The sequence below is a fragment of the Littorina saxatilis genome, linkage group LG4 (assembly GCF_037325665.1).
Source record: "Littorina saxatilis isolate snail1 linkage group LG4, US_GU_Lsax_2.0, whole genome shotgun sequence".
In the NCBI taxonomy this organism is placed as follows: domain Eukaryota; kingdom Metazoa; phylum Mollusca; class Gastropoda; order Littorinimorpha; family Littorinidae; genus Littorina; species Littorina saxatilis.
Genome location: NC_090248.1, coordinates 41,714,877 through 41,735,451, shown reverse-complemented (window position 1 = coordinate 41,735,451; position 20,575 = coordinate 41,714,877). Strand labels below are relative to the sequence as shown.

Sequence of the window (20,575 nt, the reverse complement as noted above, 5' to 3'; positions counted from 1 at the left end):
TTTTTTTGATAAATGTCTTTGATGACGTCATATTCTGCATTTGTGAAAGTTGAGGCGGCACTGTCACTGACGCCCTCATTTTTTTTATCAAATGGATTGACACTGATTTTGGTCAAGCAATCTTCGACAAAGGCTGGACTTTGGCATTGCATTTGAGTTTGGAGGCTTACAAATTAATCAATAAGTTTGGTAATTAAAAATCAGAAAATTGTAATTAACATTTTATTTTCATAAAACGATCCAAAAATAATGTCATCTTATTTTTCATCATTTTCTGATTCCACAAACATATAAATATGTTATATTCGGATTAAAAACAAGCTCTGCAAATTAAATAAACTGAGCAAAGAAATTATTGCACCCATTTTCGAACTCCAACTAAAACATTTATTCCCGTGTCATTTCATTCAAACTGTGAATGGCACTAAAGGCTTAACTTGGCAACTTTTACATATGAGGTGATGGCCAAATCAATTATCTATCCAGAACAGATTGTTTTGTTTTGCTATCTTGCGTATATCTTGTGTAATGCTATTTTCTACTGAAGCAGGTGTGGAGCGCATGAGCAGTGGTAAACAAGAGGGTTTTGCGTCCATTTTGAGGGGTACCATGACAAAAAGCGCTGTATTTCAGCAATGCAGATCTGCAGATCTCCCTGAGAGCACAATTGGGGGACTCTATATTCAAGGATCTCTTGTTTCTGTCACTCACAAGCAGTATGGAATGTGACTGATTATGATTGTGATATATTGCCTTTATGCTTCATCCTGTTTGCATTGTCAATGTTGACCCCCTGTGTGTCCTCACTGTTTTCTATTTGTTTTGCGTTTCATCTGTATTGTCCAAAAGTGTTGGAAAAACAAAACTTTGAAAAAAGAATATACGGTTCCGGAATTGATGACAACACAGGTCCTTGCATAATACAAACAGAAGCTTTGATCTGCTTTCACAATCTGGTTAGTTTGTTTTGTTTGTTTTGTTTTCATACACTTACGAGACACATAACTGCAGTAACTCCAACATGTCCCAACACACACAAGCACGCGCACTCACACAAACACACACAACTGATATACAAACAACACAGATTGAGTTCGTAATGATTTTACTGACCCTGATCTCTCTCAGTCACACACACACACACACACACACACACACACACACAACTGATATACAAACAACACAGATTGAGTTCGTAATGATTTTACTGACCCTGATCTCTCTCAGTCACACACACACACACACACACACACACACACACACACACACACACCCTCCCACACTGACACACACACACACACACACTTGTGAAAGTCAGTGCAGATTAGTTCCTTCAAACAAAAATGTTTGCCTGCTGGCCATCATTTCATCACAATAATGACTACTTCAGTCTGTCAATGATGAGAAACAAATACATGTACATGCGTTTGATCTGCTTATGCCTTTGTTTTACCCCGTGAACCCATATCGCGATCAGCTTGGCTGCTTAATGAAAAAGTTCCTCTGTGGAAAAAAAATGCGACTTTGCAGCCTCCCAGTCTTATAGGTTCATCTTTTTTTTAGCACCACAAGAAGTCTCACTTCTCAAAGTATGATAGTCAACGGGCAGATTGTTACGGTTTTCCAGGAAACCAGTCTTCTAGACTGGATCTGGAAAAAAAAGTGTATAACATTGTTCTAAAAAGTGTTACATTCAAATACTTAGATATCAGAAACTAGCTACACAAAGTTATTACGTTGCGAACATTTAATTGTGGTGAGGCTTTGCCTCTTCACAAGGAAAGGGGGGATGGGGCCATACAACATTTTGCGAAAAATATGCAAGTCGGAACTGATGCACCGAAACCGAACAGTGAGAGAGAGAGAAAGAGAGATCTGCTTCAGATTGCAAAACACACACACAGACACACACACACGCACGCACGCACGCACGCACACACACACACCACTGCTCCACTTAGCTGACGATATTATGAGTGGACTATTTGCGCCTCGATATTTTATTTATGTTCTTACGTTTTATGTTGTTTATTGTAATGCTGTATACACCACACCTGAGTTTCTCCTCGTTGAGATAATAAAGTGTTCTATGTCTATGTCTATAACATAGGGACACATTTATGACCACACAGTAATCAATGTCAGAAAACTCCGTTACCTGTTGAGTTCCAACACAACTGTAAGTGTCAGTGATCAAGATTTGTCATCTGTTGTCCTGAACCTGTTTACGGCTCACCTCCTGTCGACAAAAGCATAGTCACATTTTAAATCAATAAAAGCATTGCAAATGAAGATTTGTTTATTGTTTCTTCATTTTAGCCGAAAAGTTTTTATTAGGCCAACCTCTGGTCTAAGGGGAACAACTCTTCAGAGAATCATGGACGAGAAGATAGGAACTGAGTTACGTCCCATGTTACATTTCCAGGTCTCAATAAAAACATTTTAAATCAGGACTGCTCAGACACGCTGGATTACGTCATACATTTTGTGCTACTAAAAATGTGCCTCCACTTTATCTCTAACAGTTGTCAGAGAGAAAAGAAACTTGATGTTCAGTAAGCTAAACATTTGCAAATAAGGCTTTTCATACATACAACTGAAAAGCATTGTAAGTTAACGCACCTGCTGAATCTCAGCTGGGAACTGATCCTGTTGTTTTAGTACACATGGTAGACAAAATCGTTTGGAGTAGAACAGACTGCAGTCCTGCAACAAACATTGTCAATAGCTGATTAAATCATAGTCATGCTGATTGTTTTTGATAATGGTTCAACTCAATAAAATACCAACACAAGAAATCTTCAGTAAAAACATGATACATTGTACTTGAAATTCAGCATCTTCAAACAAGGTCAGTTTTTGTTTGTTTGCTTTTTCGTAATGAAATGCTTCCAATGTCTGTTTGTGCTTGAAAACATGTATGCATTTTAAGATGTCAATCTATGTGAGGCATACAGTCGAGATCATTTAACACGAATAACGATAAGCCGAAAAAACCCATTACGCGAAACGTGTTGTCAGTCCCAATCATTCCCTTCATAAACCATACTGAAAAAAACATCATAACGCAAAATAAAATGATCTGAGACTCACGCAAAAAACGTTTACACGAAGCCGATTCTCGGTCTCTTGCACCACCAAACGTATAAACGCTTCAACAGAGTATCGTCTATGCTTTAATCATTTCATCACTTCATTGCCCCGTCAAAACACGGAAAAAAGCGGCTTCCTTTGGAAATAGAGCCTTTTATTCGCTGTCAGAGAAATGAAGCGACCCGAAAGTCTAGACTCCTGCGAAGTTAACAAAAACAGGACGCGGGCTGTATTCTTACACAAAAGAGTACTTCCGTTCAAACCGAAAGCTGAAACCGAATCGCGTCAGCAGTTCAAACGAGTTTTGCGAACATCGCTGCAAGTAAACTGATTTCAAAATAGTTTCATCATTTTCGTTATCGCGAAAAACCGTTAACTCGAAAAAATATATTGGTCCCTTTCATTTCGTGTAAAGCGATCTCGACTGTACTTTCATTGTTTTACAAAGGCATACTGTCTACCCAATAAACCCCTTTGCTCTTATTCTCTGCTTGTTGTTCTCTTTGTTCATCAAGACAAGATCAGTAAAATTCTAAGTTTTGAAAGTTTGAAAAACGGGAGCCCGGAAGCCGGTCATGCAAGGTCTTGTTTGCCCAAGCAGAAGAATTTTCTGCAAATCGCCAGTTTCTTTGAACGGTCAACCGCCACCGCTCAGTTCGTGCCGCTTGCAGTTGTTTGTTGCATTTTAGATTTAGAGGTACACAATAACGTGCTATTGCAGATACAGTGAGTCGCATTGAAACCACAAACTGACAACTTAATTCATCACGTATGTGAAAAAGGGAAAGTGGGTCACACGGGTCTACGATCGCTCAGGGGTTGAATAAACCACGAGAACTGGTGTGTGGTTTACGCATGCTAAATAATCATTCAAACCAACTGTGTTCCCTAAGATAAGAATTGCTTATTTCGTAAAAGATTCCATTGTTCTGTAAGCCTCATTTAAGGCGGCCGGATTTAGGCTTAAAAGGACCATTTCTGACCATTGCCTTTGCATTCAATATACAGTGGTACCCTCATTTTAAATTAAAAAAAATCTGAGAAAATAGGGTTTCACAAAGGAGGGAGTCTAAAAATGTAGGTAAGATTGAAAAAATCCAAAAACAAGAAGACTGCCAACGTTCCAAAATTCAGAATAAAAAAACGAGAAAGGTAGGTTGTTGGAACGTTTGTTATTGACAAAACAATACATTCACAAATATATCGACCCAAAGGTATATTCGCTTGCGGCTTCGTGGCAGGCGGAAGAAAAAATCAGCCAGATAAGTTTTTGTTATTAATTGTTTGTCTGTGTTGGGTCGATATATTTCTGAATGTATTGCTTTGTCAATAACAAACGTTCCAACAACCTACCTTTCTTGTTTTTACATTTAGTCAAGTTTTGACTAAATGTTTTAACGTAGAGGGGGGAATCGAGACGAGGGTCGTGGTGTATGTGCGTGTGTGTGTGTGTGTCTGTCTGTGTGTGTGTGTAGAGCGATTCAGACTAAACTACTGGACCGATCTTTATGAAATTTGACATGAGAGTTCCTGGGTATGAAATCCCCGAACGTTTTTTTCATTTTTTTGATAAATGTCTTTGATGACGTCATATCCGGCTTTTCGTGAAAGTTGAGGCGGCACTGTCACGCCCTCATTTTTCAACCAAATTGGTTGAAATTATTGTCAAGTAATCTTCGACGAAGCCCGGACTTTGGTATTGCATTTCAGCTTGGTGGCTTAAAAATTAATTGATGACTTTGGTCATTAAAAATCTGAAAATTGTAAAAAAAAATAAAAATTTATAAAACGATCCAATTTTACGTTCATCTTATTCTCCATCATTTTCTGATTCCAAAAACATAAAAATATGTTATGTTTGGATTAAAAACAAGCTCTGAAAATTAAATATATAAAAATTATTATCAAAATTAAATTGTCCAAATCAATTTAAAAACACTTTCATCTTATTCCTTGTCGGTTCCTGATTCCAAAAACATATCGATATGATATGTTTGGATTAAAAACACGCTCAGAAAGTTAAAACAAAGAGAGGTACAGAAAAGCGTGCTATCTTTCTTAGCGCAACTACTACCCCGCTCTTCTTGTCAATTTCACTGCCTTTGCCATGAGCGGTAGACTGACGATGCTACGAGTATACTGTCTTGCTGAAAAATGGCATTGCGTTCAGTTTCATTCTGTGAGTTCGACAGCTAGTTGACTAAATGTTGTATTTTCGCCTTACGCGACTTGTTTTATTCTGTGGGTAAGATTGGTTATTAACTGCACGGCCACAATGGCCATCTGTGGATACGACGCCGGTCTCCCAAGCGGAAGGTCGTGGGTTCAAATCCTGGCCGCACTGACTTGGTGGGTTAAAGTGACTAATCCCCTTCTGTGTGTACACGCAAGCACAAGACCAAGTGAGCTCGGAAAAGATCATGTAATCCATGGAAGAGATCGGTGGGTTATAGAAACTTGAAAATACCAAGCATGCATCCCCCGAAAGCGGCATATGGCTGCCTAAATGGCAGGGTAAAAATTGTCATACAGGTAAAAAACATGGGAGTTTTAACCCATGATGAAGAAGGATTTCAACTCACGGGCGACATGCAGACAACTGAACCACACTGTGAGCAGGTTCCCCCTAGCGTGATCAGACCACCAGTGCTGGAGAAAGGATCCTTCATAACGTAGCAGTCTTCCAACAACCTGACACACAGACAGAAAATGGGGAGGAAATGCATTTGCACACTCTTCAAAACTTAAAGATTAAAAGAAAACACTAATAAAATGAGGTAAATTTTTATACTAAAACAGCAAAGAAAACAGTGCCAGCTGTAATTAATGTTCAAGAACAGCTAAGTACTAAATACCAACTCATTTGGGATGTTTGGAGCTACTTAGCTAACACACATCAGGGCCGGACCAAATGAGTTGTAAGGGGGGGGTTCCTCCTTTTTTGGGGGGGCAAATCAGCGAAGTGGCGAAGCCACAAGCGGAACTAGGGGGATCCGGGGGCATGCTCCCCCGGAAAATGTTTGAAAAACGGTTAAAATCTGTGCAATCTGGTGCATTCTGGGCCTTGTTTTGAGGGTTAAGGCCTGTCAGTGTGAGTTGGTGGGGGGGGGGGGGGTACCTTTTTCTCATCGGATTTCACATTGAATAAAATTTGTTAGAGACACACACAAAATTTATTTAAGGCCTAAAAAAAAAATAGGTGTGGTTACGGTAACCCGACCTACCCTATTTTTAGGGGCCGACCCTATAATTTTTTATTACATTTGTCAAAACAAAAAAAACACACACAAAAAAACGAGTGCACAAAACGCAATGAAAGCGAAAGCGCATGAGTCGCACACTTATTTCCCTGTCAAGTAGGTTTTATTTGTACACATTAGAAAAAAAAGTTTTAAAAAAAAAGTGATTGCCTACCTTCCTACCCTATTTTTTTTTGGCTAACCACACCTATTATTTTTTTTGGCCTAAAAAAAAAATAATAAAAATAAAAAACACTCAAAGCAAGGTACATGCTTTTTCCAGGGGTGGGGTTCCGGAACCCCTGGAACCCCCCCCCCCCCCCCCCCCCCCCCCCCCCCCCCCCCCCCCCCTGGGTCCGGCCCTGCACATAGCTACGAGATGTTTCGAAGATTGGTAAATATTAACTAAAAATGACAGAACGAGTTTTAGCAGTATCTGTTTCTCATAACTTCATAAGGACTTAAAAAATCAGGTGTTTTTATTCATTGAAATAATAACCCACTGAAACGTTGCACATTGAACAAAGCTACATCTAATATCGGTCGATTTAACCCCGTGGAAAAGACTTGAGACTAATTCAGTTGAAGAAATACAAGCACAGTATCCCAAATTATATACTCAATAGACTCGAGTTCAAACTTATAGAAACGACAGAACCAATTTAAGCAGCCAGTTCCTCATACATACATTAAGGACTTAACAAACGGAGGTTTCTTTCCATAGTAATGATAATCCACTGACAAGTTGCACAAGGAACACGTGAAAATCTTCGTTTGCTTTCCGTCGCCTCCAGCAGACGTACTTTTCGTGGCCATTTTTATCCAGCGAGAGTGATGCACCTTGTTTTGTAAAGCTTTCGGGATTTGTCTCCCCTGTAACACTTTTTGATGTCTGGGAATGTTCTATGACTATGTACAACTTTATTTTCTAGTCTTGTTTGCAGTCTTTCTACGGTTCATAGTGTGTGTGTGTGTGTGTGTGTGTGTGTGTGTGTGTGTGTGTGTGTGTGTGTGTGTGTGTGTGTGTGTGTGTGTGTGTTTGTGTGTGGGGGGCAGGTGTCTTGTGTGTGTCAGTGCGTATGTGTGTGTGTGTGTGTGTGTGTGCCGCCGGTGTGTATGTGTGTGTCACCGAGCAGTGTACGTGTGTGTCAAGTTTTTTTTTGTGCTGCTTGTTATCGTGCGCATATCAACATACGGATTCAAGGCGCATGGATTTATTTATGCCGTGTGAGATGGAATTTTTATATTGTTGATTTTTGTTTGAAATTGTTTAATGTTCTTTTTGACAAAGGTGTTTTTCCAGAAGCTTGGACCGAATCATTTGTACTCCCGTTATTCAAAAAAGGTGATGCTAATGATCCAAGTAATTATCGAGGAATATCATTCTGTGATGTGAGTAGTAAAGTGTATAGTACAATTATCAACTGCAGACTTCAAGAATGGAGTGAACGTTATAATCTTACCGGAGAATATCAAGCTGGGTTTAAAAAGAATTATTCAACTGTCGATCATATGTTTACATTGTTGGCGTTTGTATTACGACCTTCCAACCGCAGCTGACACGCCCAGTCTCCGTATCAAATACAAAGGAATTCACACCCTCTTAATCAGTGCGACTTTGATCTGAGCGCATCAAACATTACCACGCACGTGTTATCGGCGGCTACCCCGGGTCGGTCATAACAGTTACGCAACTGACCACCTGCCAGCTGAGCTGGTATTCGGTCCACCCGATCCGACAAAGGAATTAACACCTACAGGCTCCCCGGCTCCCGTCTCTTTCGGCTAGGAGAGCGGCTTAAGTTCAAAGGATCTACCGGTGACTGGACATGTGCATCTCAACATTTAACTTATAACAGATAATGGCATTACACAAAACATCAAGCGATCGGCAACATGAACTACGTACAAACACTAGACTGAAAAATAACAAAACTTTACTCTATAATTGGTGACTGGTCACCCTGTCACACAATAAAAGAGTTGACTTTGGAAATTATTGAAAAAGGAAGACATGGTGCACAGTTTTTGAATGATTATATGGAGCTATTTATTTTATTATTGGCTGATGATGTTGTTCTATTATCTAAGACTGTGGTTGGTCTACAGACGCAGTTGAATAATTTGCAACATGCAGCATCAAATTTACACCTTTACGTAAATATGAATAAGAGTAATGTTTTTCGGAAGGGTGGATACTTGAGTGTAAGAGAGAAATGGAAGTATGATGGAAAGATAATGCCAGTGGTTAATGTTTATAAGTATTTAGGAATATTGTTCTCCACAAAACTCAGTTTTACCGCCACTTGTTGTGACCTTGCAAGCAACGCGGAAAACGCATTGTTGTGTATATTCAGTAAAAAAAAAGTGTCCAAGCTTGGTAATAATAATTTGAAAGTTTATTTAAAATTATTTGATTTTCAGGTTTTGCCAATTGCAATATATGGAGCTGAACTGTGGGATCTTGAGAAATCTGCATTACAGTCTGAAAAAGTTCATTTATTTGCCCTAAAGAAATTTCTTGGTGTTGGATCACGCACACCCAACGATTTTGTGTACGGCGAGATGAATAGGTATCCTATTTATGTGAATGCTGCAATACGTTGTGTTAAATATTGGTTGAAGTTGTTAAGAATGGACGTAAATAGATTGCCACATAGAGTAGCTGAGAAGGAATTCAGAATGATCGTGCACTTTGTGAAGAGTCTTTGAAATTTGGCATGGTGGTAGGTATGGACACAAGGTTTTCAAAAACCATCGCAAACAAATTGAGCTTGACCTCGATTGGTCTGTTTGTGCAAAATCCAATATGGCCGCCACCCGGAAAAAGGACTGCTAAAGTACACCCATTGTTACCACGACAGCATTGAGAAATACAACTTTTCACATGTGTTTTAGTGCAAGCAACCCATATCCAAGATGGATTTGACGTTTGGACGTCATTTGAACGTGAAAGGTCATTCATATGTCATTTTCAAGGTCATTTCATTTCAGAGTGTAATAACTTTGAACCTACTCAACTTAAAAAGAAACAATTAGTCTCTATACCCATGTTTTCTACCACTGGGAGTCTATTTCTGAACTCCTTGAATATCTCAGTCTCACCATTTAAGCTGAAAAGGTTCATATGTCATTCAAAATGGCCCCTTTCATAGCCCATGGTTTTTTGCTTTTGGGCACACAAACTATGCCCGCTGGATGCCTGTCTTCGTGAAGGACATGGCTTGTCTGCCAGAGACCCATCCAAGTGTCCATGAAGCCTTTGAGGACGGGAAGTTCGGTGTGCAGCGCAGTGACAAGAAGTTCTCCCTCATGGCGCTTGACCAGAGCCACAGCATCAAATTCCTGCAGGAGGACAGTGGAGCAAAAGGACTCTATGGTCAGCCAGAGGAAAAAGAGTTTATTGAACTCTCAAAACCAGAGGTCCTGAGAGTCATTGATGAATTTGAAAACGAAAGTCTTTCAGCTTCAAACAGAGAAGTCAATTTAGAGCACCCAGAGTCTTCTGTTGCTGAACAAAACAAGTTCCTGAAACATCTCTAAGCACTGCTCTATCTTGTGAAAGAGGGAACAGTGGTCAACCCATTCAAGGAGACAGGCTCCCAGCTCGTCACACTGGACACCGGTGAAGTCATGGACCCAGTAATTGTCAACTGCTTGAGGGAAGCTCCAAACATCGGCAAGGCCATGTTTACAGAGTTTGTGAGGGACAGACTTGAAACTTGCTCCAAACACTTGTTTGATGTTATCCCAAGGGCCAATTTGTACTCTTTCAGCAACCGGCCACCTGTGGACCTGAAGAAGGGTGCTAACAAGTTGGGATCAGCAAGGGCAAATGCGGCGCTCATCACCAAGTTGTTTCTGTCCTTGCTAGGACGATCTGATGTTGATATAATATGGACGACTTTTTCAGACATGAGATTCAGCGTGAATCTCCTTCCTTGTGTGATCGTGGAAAACTGATGTCAGGTACAAAGTCTGCTCTTCTCGGCTGCCTGCCTGAAATGCCTTATCCTGGACGCTCTCCTGCAGCAAAAGAAGCCTCTGTGATTGTACTGGATATGCCAGCCATCATCCATATTGTCAAGCCCTAGCGTGCCACTGTGTTTTAAGAATACACACTTATGCATTTGCTACCCTTCTTAGAGAGCCAGATGACCAACAACACCACAAGAGTGGATGCTGTTTGGGACACATATCAGGATGCAAGTCTCAAATCACAGACTCGTGCCAAGCGGGGTGAAAGTGAAGGAAGGCGAACTAGAGTCTCAGCAAAGATACCTATTCCAAAGGGAGCTGACTGGCAGAAGTTCCTCAAGGAGTCTGACAACAAGGATGAGCTGTTCCAGTTCCTCAGTGAGCAACTAGAGCGACATACCACTGATGCAAGATATCATCTCCTGACTACGAAGGTTGACCTTGTGCTCACTAACAGACCAACAAATATATCAGCCTTATCCCCTTGCCACCAAGAAGAAGCTGACACACGGATGATGCTTCTGCCATGCTGCTGAGCAGGGACACACCGTAGACCTACCTCAGGACAGTGGACACAGATGTGGTGGTTCTTGCCATCCATCACTTTGATCAGCTGAAACTGTCAGAGCTGTGGATTGGATTTGGGTCAGGAAAGACATTCAGAGACATTCCAGTACATTACATTGCTCAACAGCTGGGACCTCAACGCTGCCAGGCACTTCCCTTCTTTCATTCCTACACAGGATGTGATGTAACATCGGCCATGTTCGGAATTGGCAAAAAGACAGCATGGAATGCATGGGCCACTTTTCCTGAGGTCACTGACACCTTCATCGCCATCACCCAGGACCCAACCAGCCTCACACTCGACTCACTGCATGCAGCGTCTGGAGCGTTTTACTGTGCTGATGTACAGCAAAAACTGTAGATCAACGTCTGTCAACGAAGCAAGAAAGCTGATGTTTACTGTTGGTCTCAAACCTCTGGAATCCATCCCACCAACCCAGCATGCGTTGTTCCAGCACACAAAGCGAGCATTGCTCATCGCAGCTTTCATCTGGAAACAGTCTCTGTCCAAAACCTCCAACATCCCAAACCCAAGTGAATGGGGATGGGAATGGAATGAGAGAACCAAGGCATGGGTGCCATACTGGACAAGTCTGCCTGACGCCAGCACAGGGTGCTCACTGTTGCTCCACTGTGGCTGCTTGGTTGCTTGCAAAGGAAACTGCAAGTGTCATCGCGCTGGTCTTCGCTGTGGTCCACTGTGCAAGTGTGAAGGAGGCTGCGCAAACAGTGCCAGTGACTAAGTCCAGAACTTACGACCAGTCGACCATATCTATAACATCGACAATTCTGAGCACCATAATTCGTGTTCAACTAAATAGTTAGTCGTGAGTTGAAGAACTTGAACCGTGAGCTCACAGGGCTCACGCAAGGGTGTGGCAACCCAATTTCATCTTTTGAAGTTAATAAATTCCAAAGTTATCGTCTTTGTTAACTGAAATGACCTTGAAAAATGACATTTAACTCAGAAAATAGCGGTGAAACACCAGAGATCTCATAATTATTTGGATTCTTTGCACTAGAAAACATGGGATAACAGACATTTGACAAGGTTCTAGTTATAATGGGAGCTGCTATATGACATTTACTGCTTCCGTCGGCGGCCATATTGAATTTTGCGCAAACAGGCAACAAAACGTAAGGTTGAATTTGTTTGCGATGGTTTTTGAAAACCTTATGACCATACCTAACTCCATGCCAAATTTCAAAAACTCTTCACCAAGTGCACGATTGTTCTAGATATGACAGAATTCCCACCGCGCTAAAGCCAATAAAATGTTGCGTGAACTGGATGAAAGAGGTAAAAGAAACTGGGTGTCTAGTGTACGTTGTAAATTATGTCAGAATGGTTGGCTCACGTAAGTGTAGCCTATGCGATCGTAACTTTGTCTGTCTGTGCGTGCGTGCGTGCGTGCGTCTGTGCGTGTGTATGTCTGTGGTAGAAACTCTAACATTTGAAGACGTCACATTACATTGACGTCACATTATGACGCAAGAGGGTCACGCGAAGGAAAGTCTCGGTCATTAATAGTTTTGAGCGCGCCGAGACTAGTTGGCAGTCGTGTCCTTGTAAGTAGGCTACATGCAGACAGACAGATCTAGATCTAGTGTCTCGCTTTCTTGCACAGTTTCACCTATGCTCTTTCTGTGTGTGTGTGTGTGTGTGTGTGTGTGTGTGTGTGTGTGTGTGTGTGTGTGTGTGTGTGTGTGTGTGACGGAGTGATTGAGTTTGTGTTTCTGTTTGTCGATTTCTTACGTGAGCCTTGATGGCTTCGCCTCTTGTTTTGGGTTTGTGTGGATGAATCAAGGAGTGCAAGATGAGAACCGTTTTTTGAAAGATTTCAGAGAAAGATTGATTGATTGTAGATGGCAGGAATGGAATTTTCATGTTCAGAACAGTGATAGATTTGCGTTATATAGGACATTTTGCACTGTGCACGAAGTAAAACCTTATTTATTATTGAACATGGATAGGCATTTGACAATTATTATGACAGGATTCCGAGGTGGAATAACAGAACTATTTGTGCACGTTAATCGATATAAGAGATACGATGCGGATATGTTGTTATGCCCATTGTGCAGCGGGGAAAGTAAGGAAGATGAGTTTCATTTTGTGCTTTGTTGCCCCGCACTTCGTGATTTGCGATGCCAGTTTATTCCTGCTAAGTTTTATAGAAACCCAAGTTTACACAAGTTTTCTATGCTTATGACATCTGTGAATGAAGGTATTGTTCAAAAATTGTCAGTTTATGTGTACAAAGCATTTCGGCTACGTAGTGTTGTTATGTAAGCCTACGATATATTTTATTTGAAATGTAATGTCTTAGTTCGTGTATGATTTATTCAATTTGATTTGTGTGCAAATGTCATTATGTCATTGTATATATGTTCACCCCCCTCATAAGGGATGGCCTAAATGAGTAAACAATCCAATCCAATCCAATCTCTCTCTCTCTCTCTCTCTCTCTCTCTCTCTCTCTCTCTCTCTCTCTCTCTCTCTCTCTCTCTCCGTCTCTCTCTCTCTCTCTCTCTCTCTCTCTCTCTCTCTCTCTCTCTCTCTCTCTCTCTCTCTGTGGTGTGCGTGGTAGTATGACTCAATGGTTACCATCCTACACCCCCCCTCCCACACTCACACACACACAAACACACACACACACACACACACACACACACACACACACACACACACACACACATCTCACAACCACCATTTTCGGACTGAGGACTGAGGACTATAACTTGACACATGACATAACTGCAGAATCTAGGCTTTGAGGTCAGGATTCCACAAGAACGTGCAAGTACCTGAGAAATGTCAGGCTGCAGGAGAGGTATACATTTCATAGGCTTTTGCTTGAATGACAGTTTGCATATTTACACGTACCCTCACCCCCAGTATCAACATTTTTAGTCAATAAGTATGTGTGTTTTGTGTGTGTGTGTTTGTGTGTGTGTGCATGTAGTGTGCGTGTGTGCGTGCGTTCGCGCGCGCGCGCGCGTGTGTGTGTGTGTGTGCGCATGCGTGCGCGCGCTGTCATTTGCGAGTGTGTATGGTGTAAATGTGTTTGCCAAATCAACCTTTAGTCTCAAGATATTAACAGTGACCGGAGTCCAAGCAATCTTCACCGCAAAAAAAATACAAGGATACAACCATCGCTTTGTCAACTTTACAAATCCCGCTATGTAGCTGCATCACAGGGCAACAACCTCTTTGAGTCTACTACGCATAAACAATTCAACCCCTTCAATTTTTATTACCGCAAACTGACACGAGATAATTGTTAACTTTTGTTACTTTACCACTCCACAAAGATGTTCATGCCTATTTCACCTCATGTTAGGGTCCGCTTGAAGCTGAATAACGATGTCGAGAGGCTGCGAAACGAAGCAGCCGGTGCTTCAGATGGCCCACAACATGTATAAAAAGGTTGTTGCTGGTGATGTGCTGGACTATACTTATTCCATATCTACTCCTCAGTATTGGCAGCATCAAGCATTGAGATGTTGGTTTCGATTCTACTCGTGACAGCCTGGGCTTTTAGTAAGTATGTCAGTGACAGTGTGTACATTTTTCGATTAGAAAGAGACTAGGAGAAAGACAAGACAAGACAAGACAAGATTAAGACAAGACAAGACAAGACAAGACAAATATGTATTTAATGGTTAAAACAGATTTTGATCAGTAATTTGATTGTTTGAATTTATGATGAATTAATAAATATGCAACACAACTAATGTAAGACTAGACAGGACAAGACAAAATAAATCTTTATTTAATGATTAAATACAAAAATCAGTGATTTGATTGATGCAATCTATGATGAATTAGGCAACACAAGACAAGGCAAGACAAGGCTAGATAAGAGAAGACAAATATTTATTTAATGATTGAACACGAATTTAATCAGTGGTTTGTTTGTTTATAGCTATCGGCTCTTCTGGCACTTGAGAGAACAACGAGCATTGAAAAGAACAAAACGACTTTCATCCTTTCATCCGACATCCATCTTGTTTTGTTGCCTATAATTTGAGCGGTTACTTCCCTTTGTAAAATATCGGCCTGAAACTAAAATATCAACATTGAAAACTCGGGATCAGTCGTCACCGAGACAACACGGCACGTAGTAAGGCTTGGTTAGCCGAAACTGTGACCCGAACCGAGACGGGTCGCTCTCGTCTCCGCCAAAGCAGGCAGAAATAGTAGGAGGGTCGCTCAAAAAGTGTTTAGCATCGCCAAGAAAGCGTCGCAGGTCAGTGAGGCACGGTTCTTGTAACATTTCCAAAACAGAGTCTCCTCTGAATTCAATGCACTCGCTTTGACCCATCGACGTGCCCGCAATGCTTTCGATTCGCAGAAGGTCCAGTCTACTACCAAATATGCCTCCACAGCACACACACACACGCACGTACATCCACACTGATACACACCTACAGACACACACAGACACGCACACACACACACGCACGCACGTGACACACACACACACACACACACACACACACTCACGCACACACACACACGGCACACACATAGGTTTGATTGTGTGACGGGATTGTCATCAGCACGATAAAGTTTGCAACAGCAATGACAAATTCAGAGTAGAATCTGAATTATTATTGCTAGTGCCAGTTTTTCTCATAAATATCATGGAGTGGAAGCAATTATGTTTGTGAGGATTCAAGTAAGGAGTTCGTAGTTTCGTTATTGGCAATGGCCGCCATGTTTACTGAGTTACTCGACAAGTTAGATGCTGGAAATAGGAGGAAAAGTTAACAAACCTGTTATTATATTGTTAGTCGACAAGTTAAACGTTCAAAATAAGAGGAAAAGTTATAATAAATGTGTTACCGGGTCATTAGTAACCCGTTTCAATGCTCGGTAGAAGACGCGATCGGCCTAGTGACCGTCGTAAGTTGTGTTCTACCGGTGCACGTTCCGACGGTCAGAATGATAGAAATAGTGATTTAGCGTATGAATAAAGTTCTCAAGAAGAGAATATTGTAAAGGAAGTAAATATGTCGACATGTTAATGAAACGATGTCTGCGGACATCGTAATTGTAAAGAAACGAGAGATAATAGGGACTATATTTTTGCTGTGGACGAGTTTGCGAGAGAGTCGGCCAACGTAGCCATTTTAGCCAATGCGAGACGCCCTTACAGTATTTTATGTTGGTATGCAGGGGATGGTATAAAACACTTGGGAGACAAAATGTCGTTAGGTTTTGCAGAATAAATTTACGAGAGTAGGGTGAATTGCTAGCAGTAAAGAATCTTGAGATTCTCTTTCATCTAAATAGGCAGAGTAGGGGTACATTTAGTTCCAAAGGACGATCCACAACATCATATCGGGCCAGTCAAATTGTCTGGTTCCGAAAGATCCAAAAGAAAGTTAGGAGAAGAATTATCGTAGATAGACAGAAATAAACCAAATCGGACTAGTTAGGTCCGACAAACTTAGATAGTTAGGTGGGATTTAAACTAGAGGACGTACGTGCGCTTGTTAAACCCATTGCAGTCGGGTTTGGACATCGCATTGTACGTTCATAAATAGGAGTAGCACTTTGTATTTAGGGTCAAACTTTCGTTGGTGAGATAGGGCTGCGGCCTTGGTTTCCCAGTGAATAAAATAGTACTTGGAAGTCTCAGACAGCAATTGTAATAAATTCTTAGCCTGGTGAGGAAAGAACTGTTCTTCCGTTTGTAACCAGAAACATAAGTAGCATCCTTTTCTGAATTTTATCCACCCAAATCGTAGTTAGTCAGTGAACAAATATATCCTGTACGGGATTAAACACTGAGTAGCTAGATAGGCGCCTGGCGTTGTAAATTCATTCAATGCAGATAAAATAAGAAATATGTTTGACGAACTTGTTCTGTTCTTATTCACATGACAAAATATGTGAAGATCGAGAGATGTTATTAAAAAACCGTGTTCCAGGCAACTCGCAAACAGATAACCGCTGTGTATTTCACCACAACCCAACGCAAAGGAAACATGACACACTACTATTTGGCATACATTTTTGCATTCATTGAACTTTCCCCAATAAATTCGGCTCACATCAGTCGTACTAAAAGTTTGTCAAAACACAACACACAGGCGATAACAAAATAATGCCCACCTGAATGGTGGTTCGCAACCACACACTAACGACCGTCGAGGCACGTAATGAATTTTGCAATCTTCCGACCACCATTTTTTAAGTCGGTTACTCCCATTACTGCAACCAATAACACAGCATGTTGACGCCATAGCTAATTTGGATGTAACGTGAGTTTTTTGTTATAACGTAGAGGAAAACACACTGTCCCGTTCAATTGCTTCCATCACGTCGAGCAGACGATGCAGCGGTTGCTCGGCGTCGAAATTCGCTTTGGGTATCACGTGAGTTTTCCTTCTTTGTACCATGTAAGTGCCGAAACTGTTAACTGGTGTATAAAAGAAGTGCGCATGTGCGAGATCTAAAATGGCCGCGGAACTGTTAACTGGTGTATTGGCAAAAATGGCCGACTTCCGTAGCATTATGCTTTGATGATCGGAAAAGGAATGTGTGAGACCATCCAATCACAGCCCCCGAATTCCCCCACGGGACCATCAGAATAACTATATATATATAGACATATATTGCGCGCGCCACATATGGTATTGGTAAACGTCGTGCGATCTGATAATAGAACACCCTGACGAAGGCCACGAGGCCGAAATATTGGTGAAAATGAGCAGGCTTGTTTGGTTATTTTTTCCTTATTTGTTTGTCTATATATCTATGTCTATCTCTATGTCTATATATATATATACATATGTCTATGTCTATGTCTACGTTTATGTCTTCGTCTATGTCTACGTCAATGTCTACGTCTATGTCTACGTTTGTGCCTATGTCTAGGTCTATATTTACATTTATGCCTAGCTATGTCTACGTCTATGACTCCGTGTCAATGTCTATGCCTATGTCTTCGTCTATGTCTACGTCTACGTCTCACTGTGTCGACTTCGGTGAAACGTGAGTTATAACTGTAGTTCTCTGCCTGCATGTGCATGTCTGTCTGCCTGTCTGTCTGTCTGTCTGTCTGTCTATATATCCCATGACCTCCCTTCTTTGTATGTTACTTCAGTATATGTATAGGTTACAACACGAGTGATAGTGAATATCTAGTTTAATATAGATTGCTACATCTGTTTTATTTCTTTTCACATCTGGGTCTATAACTGGTGGGTAATAATACCCATCTATTTGAGGGAGTTTATATTTTGGGACAGTTAAGGACTGTAGGGCTAGAATATCTGGTTGTCTGACACTTAAGAACTGTGTGAGGTAATTAAGGGTGGTATTTATACTTCTGCAGTTCCATTGTAAAATGCTTAAGTTCCTTTTTAGTTTTGGAGAGTGTGGATGTTGTGCTGCTCTACTCGTTGAGTTAGCCATGGGGAAAACAAGTAACAGAAGAATCACAAGAGACATGTATGTCTGTGTTTTCACTTGAAACATATCCATTATAAATTTTGCATTGCCTTGCCAAGGCCAATTATTTCAGTCTCTGTAAGATCTCTGACACCTAGTGTGGTGAGTGTGAGGAGAGCGGGGCTTGGTTGTTTAAGAGTCACATTCTTGCCGGTTAGGTTTTTGTATACCTTGGACATGCATTCCAGGAGGTAACCGGGGTTTTGTTTGAACTGGGCATCGACAATTACAGTCATTATTTGCCCCAGAAAACAATGCAGCCCCTGGTCTTCTATTTCAGGACTTGCCGGTCTGGTGCGAATTTTTTCCATAACAAGAGTGGCCAGTTCCAGCTCTGCTTGGTTTCTTTTCATTTTGTCCTGTTCAATGGCCAGGGAGATTTGCTGGCCAATGCTGGCTTCAATTTTTGTCATCACCTTCTGTGCAATTTCATCTTCTTGCTTTTGGGCTAGTTTGTGTTTTGCGGCTGTAAGGCGCGCCTTTTGTTTTATGAGTTCTGCTTTGTCTTTGGTGATTTTATTGTGGAGAGCCTGCGGCTGTTTGTCAGGTAGAGCCTGTGTTTGTTTGGTGGTAACAGTGGGTTTATATGAAAGGCGACGTCTAGGAGCTGGTCGTGGATGAGAATCCTGTTTGTTCACTGCTTCCCCTAGTGATTTGGGGTTTGCAATGGATGCAAATGTGGGTTTGAGGGACTCTTCTCTTCTGTAAAAGTCATCATGTACCATAGGAAGGTCAGTTTCGGCATGCTTGGCCATCAGTTTAGTTTCATTTTCTGTGTGAAGTTCGTTTTTGGCTCTTCTCAAAGCTTCTGAGAAAGGGATGTAAGAGCATGCCCTGATTTTGTTTGCCCGTTGTCTGAGTTTGTACTCGGGGCACCCTAGGTATGCCGCCGAGTGATCCCCGAGACAGTTAATGCAGTGTTTGGGGTTAGTACAAGAGCTGACAGGGTGGCCGTCCTTAGGGAGCACAGATAATAGAAGCCCTGTCACATAGACTAATCACACAATCAATACACATTTGGCTCATGTTTTAAATGACAGTTTCGAGTTTGTTAGTCAAACTCAAAGCAATTAACAACACTGGTCTGGTGACATGCGTAGCGGGACCGAGAAGCGTCCTTACCCTGGTTTGGCTTCGCTTCGTTATCAAACATCGGCTGTTTCACGTATTTTGCGAGCAAGTCTACTCTTTTGCCTGGCTCTGCAGTAAGTCCACATTGGCGATGAAGGTATCCAAGAACTTAACATGTGTGTATTTTTCCGTAATCCAGTCATATTCCTTCAAAATGCAATCAATCGGCGGTGACAGACTTGGTGTCAGCAATTCGCGACTTCACCAACTTGGTCCCGTTTTCCTCACACCCATACCAGTTTAGGTTCATCCATGCAAACACACTCGCAAAACAGTTTATTACGTAGATACATTTCAAATAGGAAGCAAATGGTTAAATCTAAACCTACATATTTGTTCCCTAAAATTTGCTTCTCTGTCAATAAGTCTAATTGTATAATAATACGTTCGAGAAAAACAACGTGGAATCGATTCTGAATCGAGTAAGCCAAATGGGTGCCAAACCGGTTTCGCCCGTTCTGCCGACCTGAAATGCAAAACAAAAGAATTGTGCGCTTCAACTAAATTGATTTCTATACGACTTCATTACTTTCTTGCAACTTATGAACCTTTACTTAAAGCTTTTAAATGGTCTGAAAGTAGTGTTACTGCGTACTTATCGATGCACTCATTCGTTTTATTTTTTCAGCGACGGTCACTTAGTTTGAGGTTGCAAAAGGGCCAAGTCTCGCTAGGCACCACTGTTTTACACTCCACAGATCTCAACAGTGATGCTAGTAGTCTACACTTTGTGTTTGATGGTAGAATGGGATATACAGGTTACAACACTCGTGGTTTTTTATATGGCTTGTATTTCAGTCAAGACCCAGCGGGAATATCAATCGAGATCCACTCGCCAGAGGCTCGTGTCTCCCGATGATATTCATCCGCTGGGTCTTGACTGAAATACAAGCCATATAAAAAACCACTCGTGTTGTAACCTATACATATATATATATACAAACAAATATGGAAAAAATAACCAAAACAAGCCTTCACGTTTTCACCAATATTTCGGCCTCGTGGCCTTCGTCAGGGTGTTCTATAATTAACTCGCACGATGTTTACAAATATCCTTTGACGCAATGTCTGTCTATGACGTAATTATACATGACGTAAT

General features: G+C 41.3%; 2 protein-coding genes across 2 annotated transcripts in view; one reads left to right on the top strand and one right to left on the bottom strand.

The window, feature by feature from the left end:
• Window positions 1–1,318: 1,318 nt before the first annotated feature.
• LOC138963576 (cysteine-rich DPF motif domain-containing protein 1-like) lies at window positions 1,319–7,152 on the bottom strand. Its single transcript, XM_070335432.1, has 5 exons — window positions 7,021–7,152; window positions 5,676–5,784; window positions 2,623–2,706; window positions 2,159–2,239; window positions 1,319–1,650 (listed from the first exon to the last, which is right to left on the bottom strand). Exons 1-4 carry the CDS (start codon window positions 7,146–7,148, stop codon window positions 2,204–2,206), a joined length of 357 nt encoding a protein of 118 aa, XP_070191533.1. The 5' UTR covers window positions 7,149–7,152; the 3' UTR covers window positions 1,319–1,650; window positions 2,159–2,203.
• Window positions 7,153–17,785: 10,633 nt separating this feature from the next.
• Window positions 17,786–20,575, top strand: part of LOC138965593 (fibrinolytic enzyme, isozyme C-like) — a 12,065-nt gene continuing 9,275 nt past the window's right edge. Inside the window, exon 1 of the mRNA XM_070337775.1 lies at window positions 17,786–17,886. Coding sequence (XP_070193876.1) covers window positions 17,786–17,886 — 101 coding nt within the window. The remainder of the gene's footprint in view (window positions 17,887–20,575) is intronic.

Excerpts from the sequence above, each read along its gene's own strand:
- LOC138963576 (XM_070335432.1), bottom strand. The coding sequence starts at position 7,148 with ATGGCCACGAAAAGTACGTCTGCTGGAGGCGACGGAAAGCAAACGAAG. Across the intron at positions 5,785-7,020 it reads CCGTTTGTTAAGTCCTTAAT|GTTGTTGGAAGACTGCTACG; the intron begins GTATGTATGAGG and ends TCTGTGTGTCAG. Across the intron at positions 2,707-5,675 it reads CAGTTGTCTGCATGTCGCCC|GACTGCAGTCTGTTCTACTC; the intron begins GTGAGTTGAAAT and ends TGTTTGTTGCAG.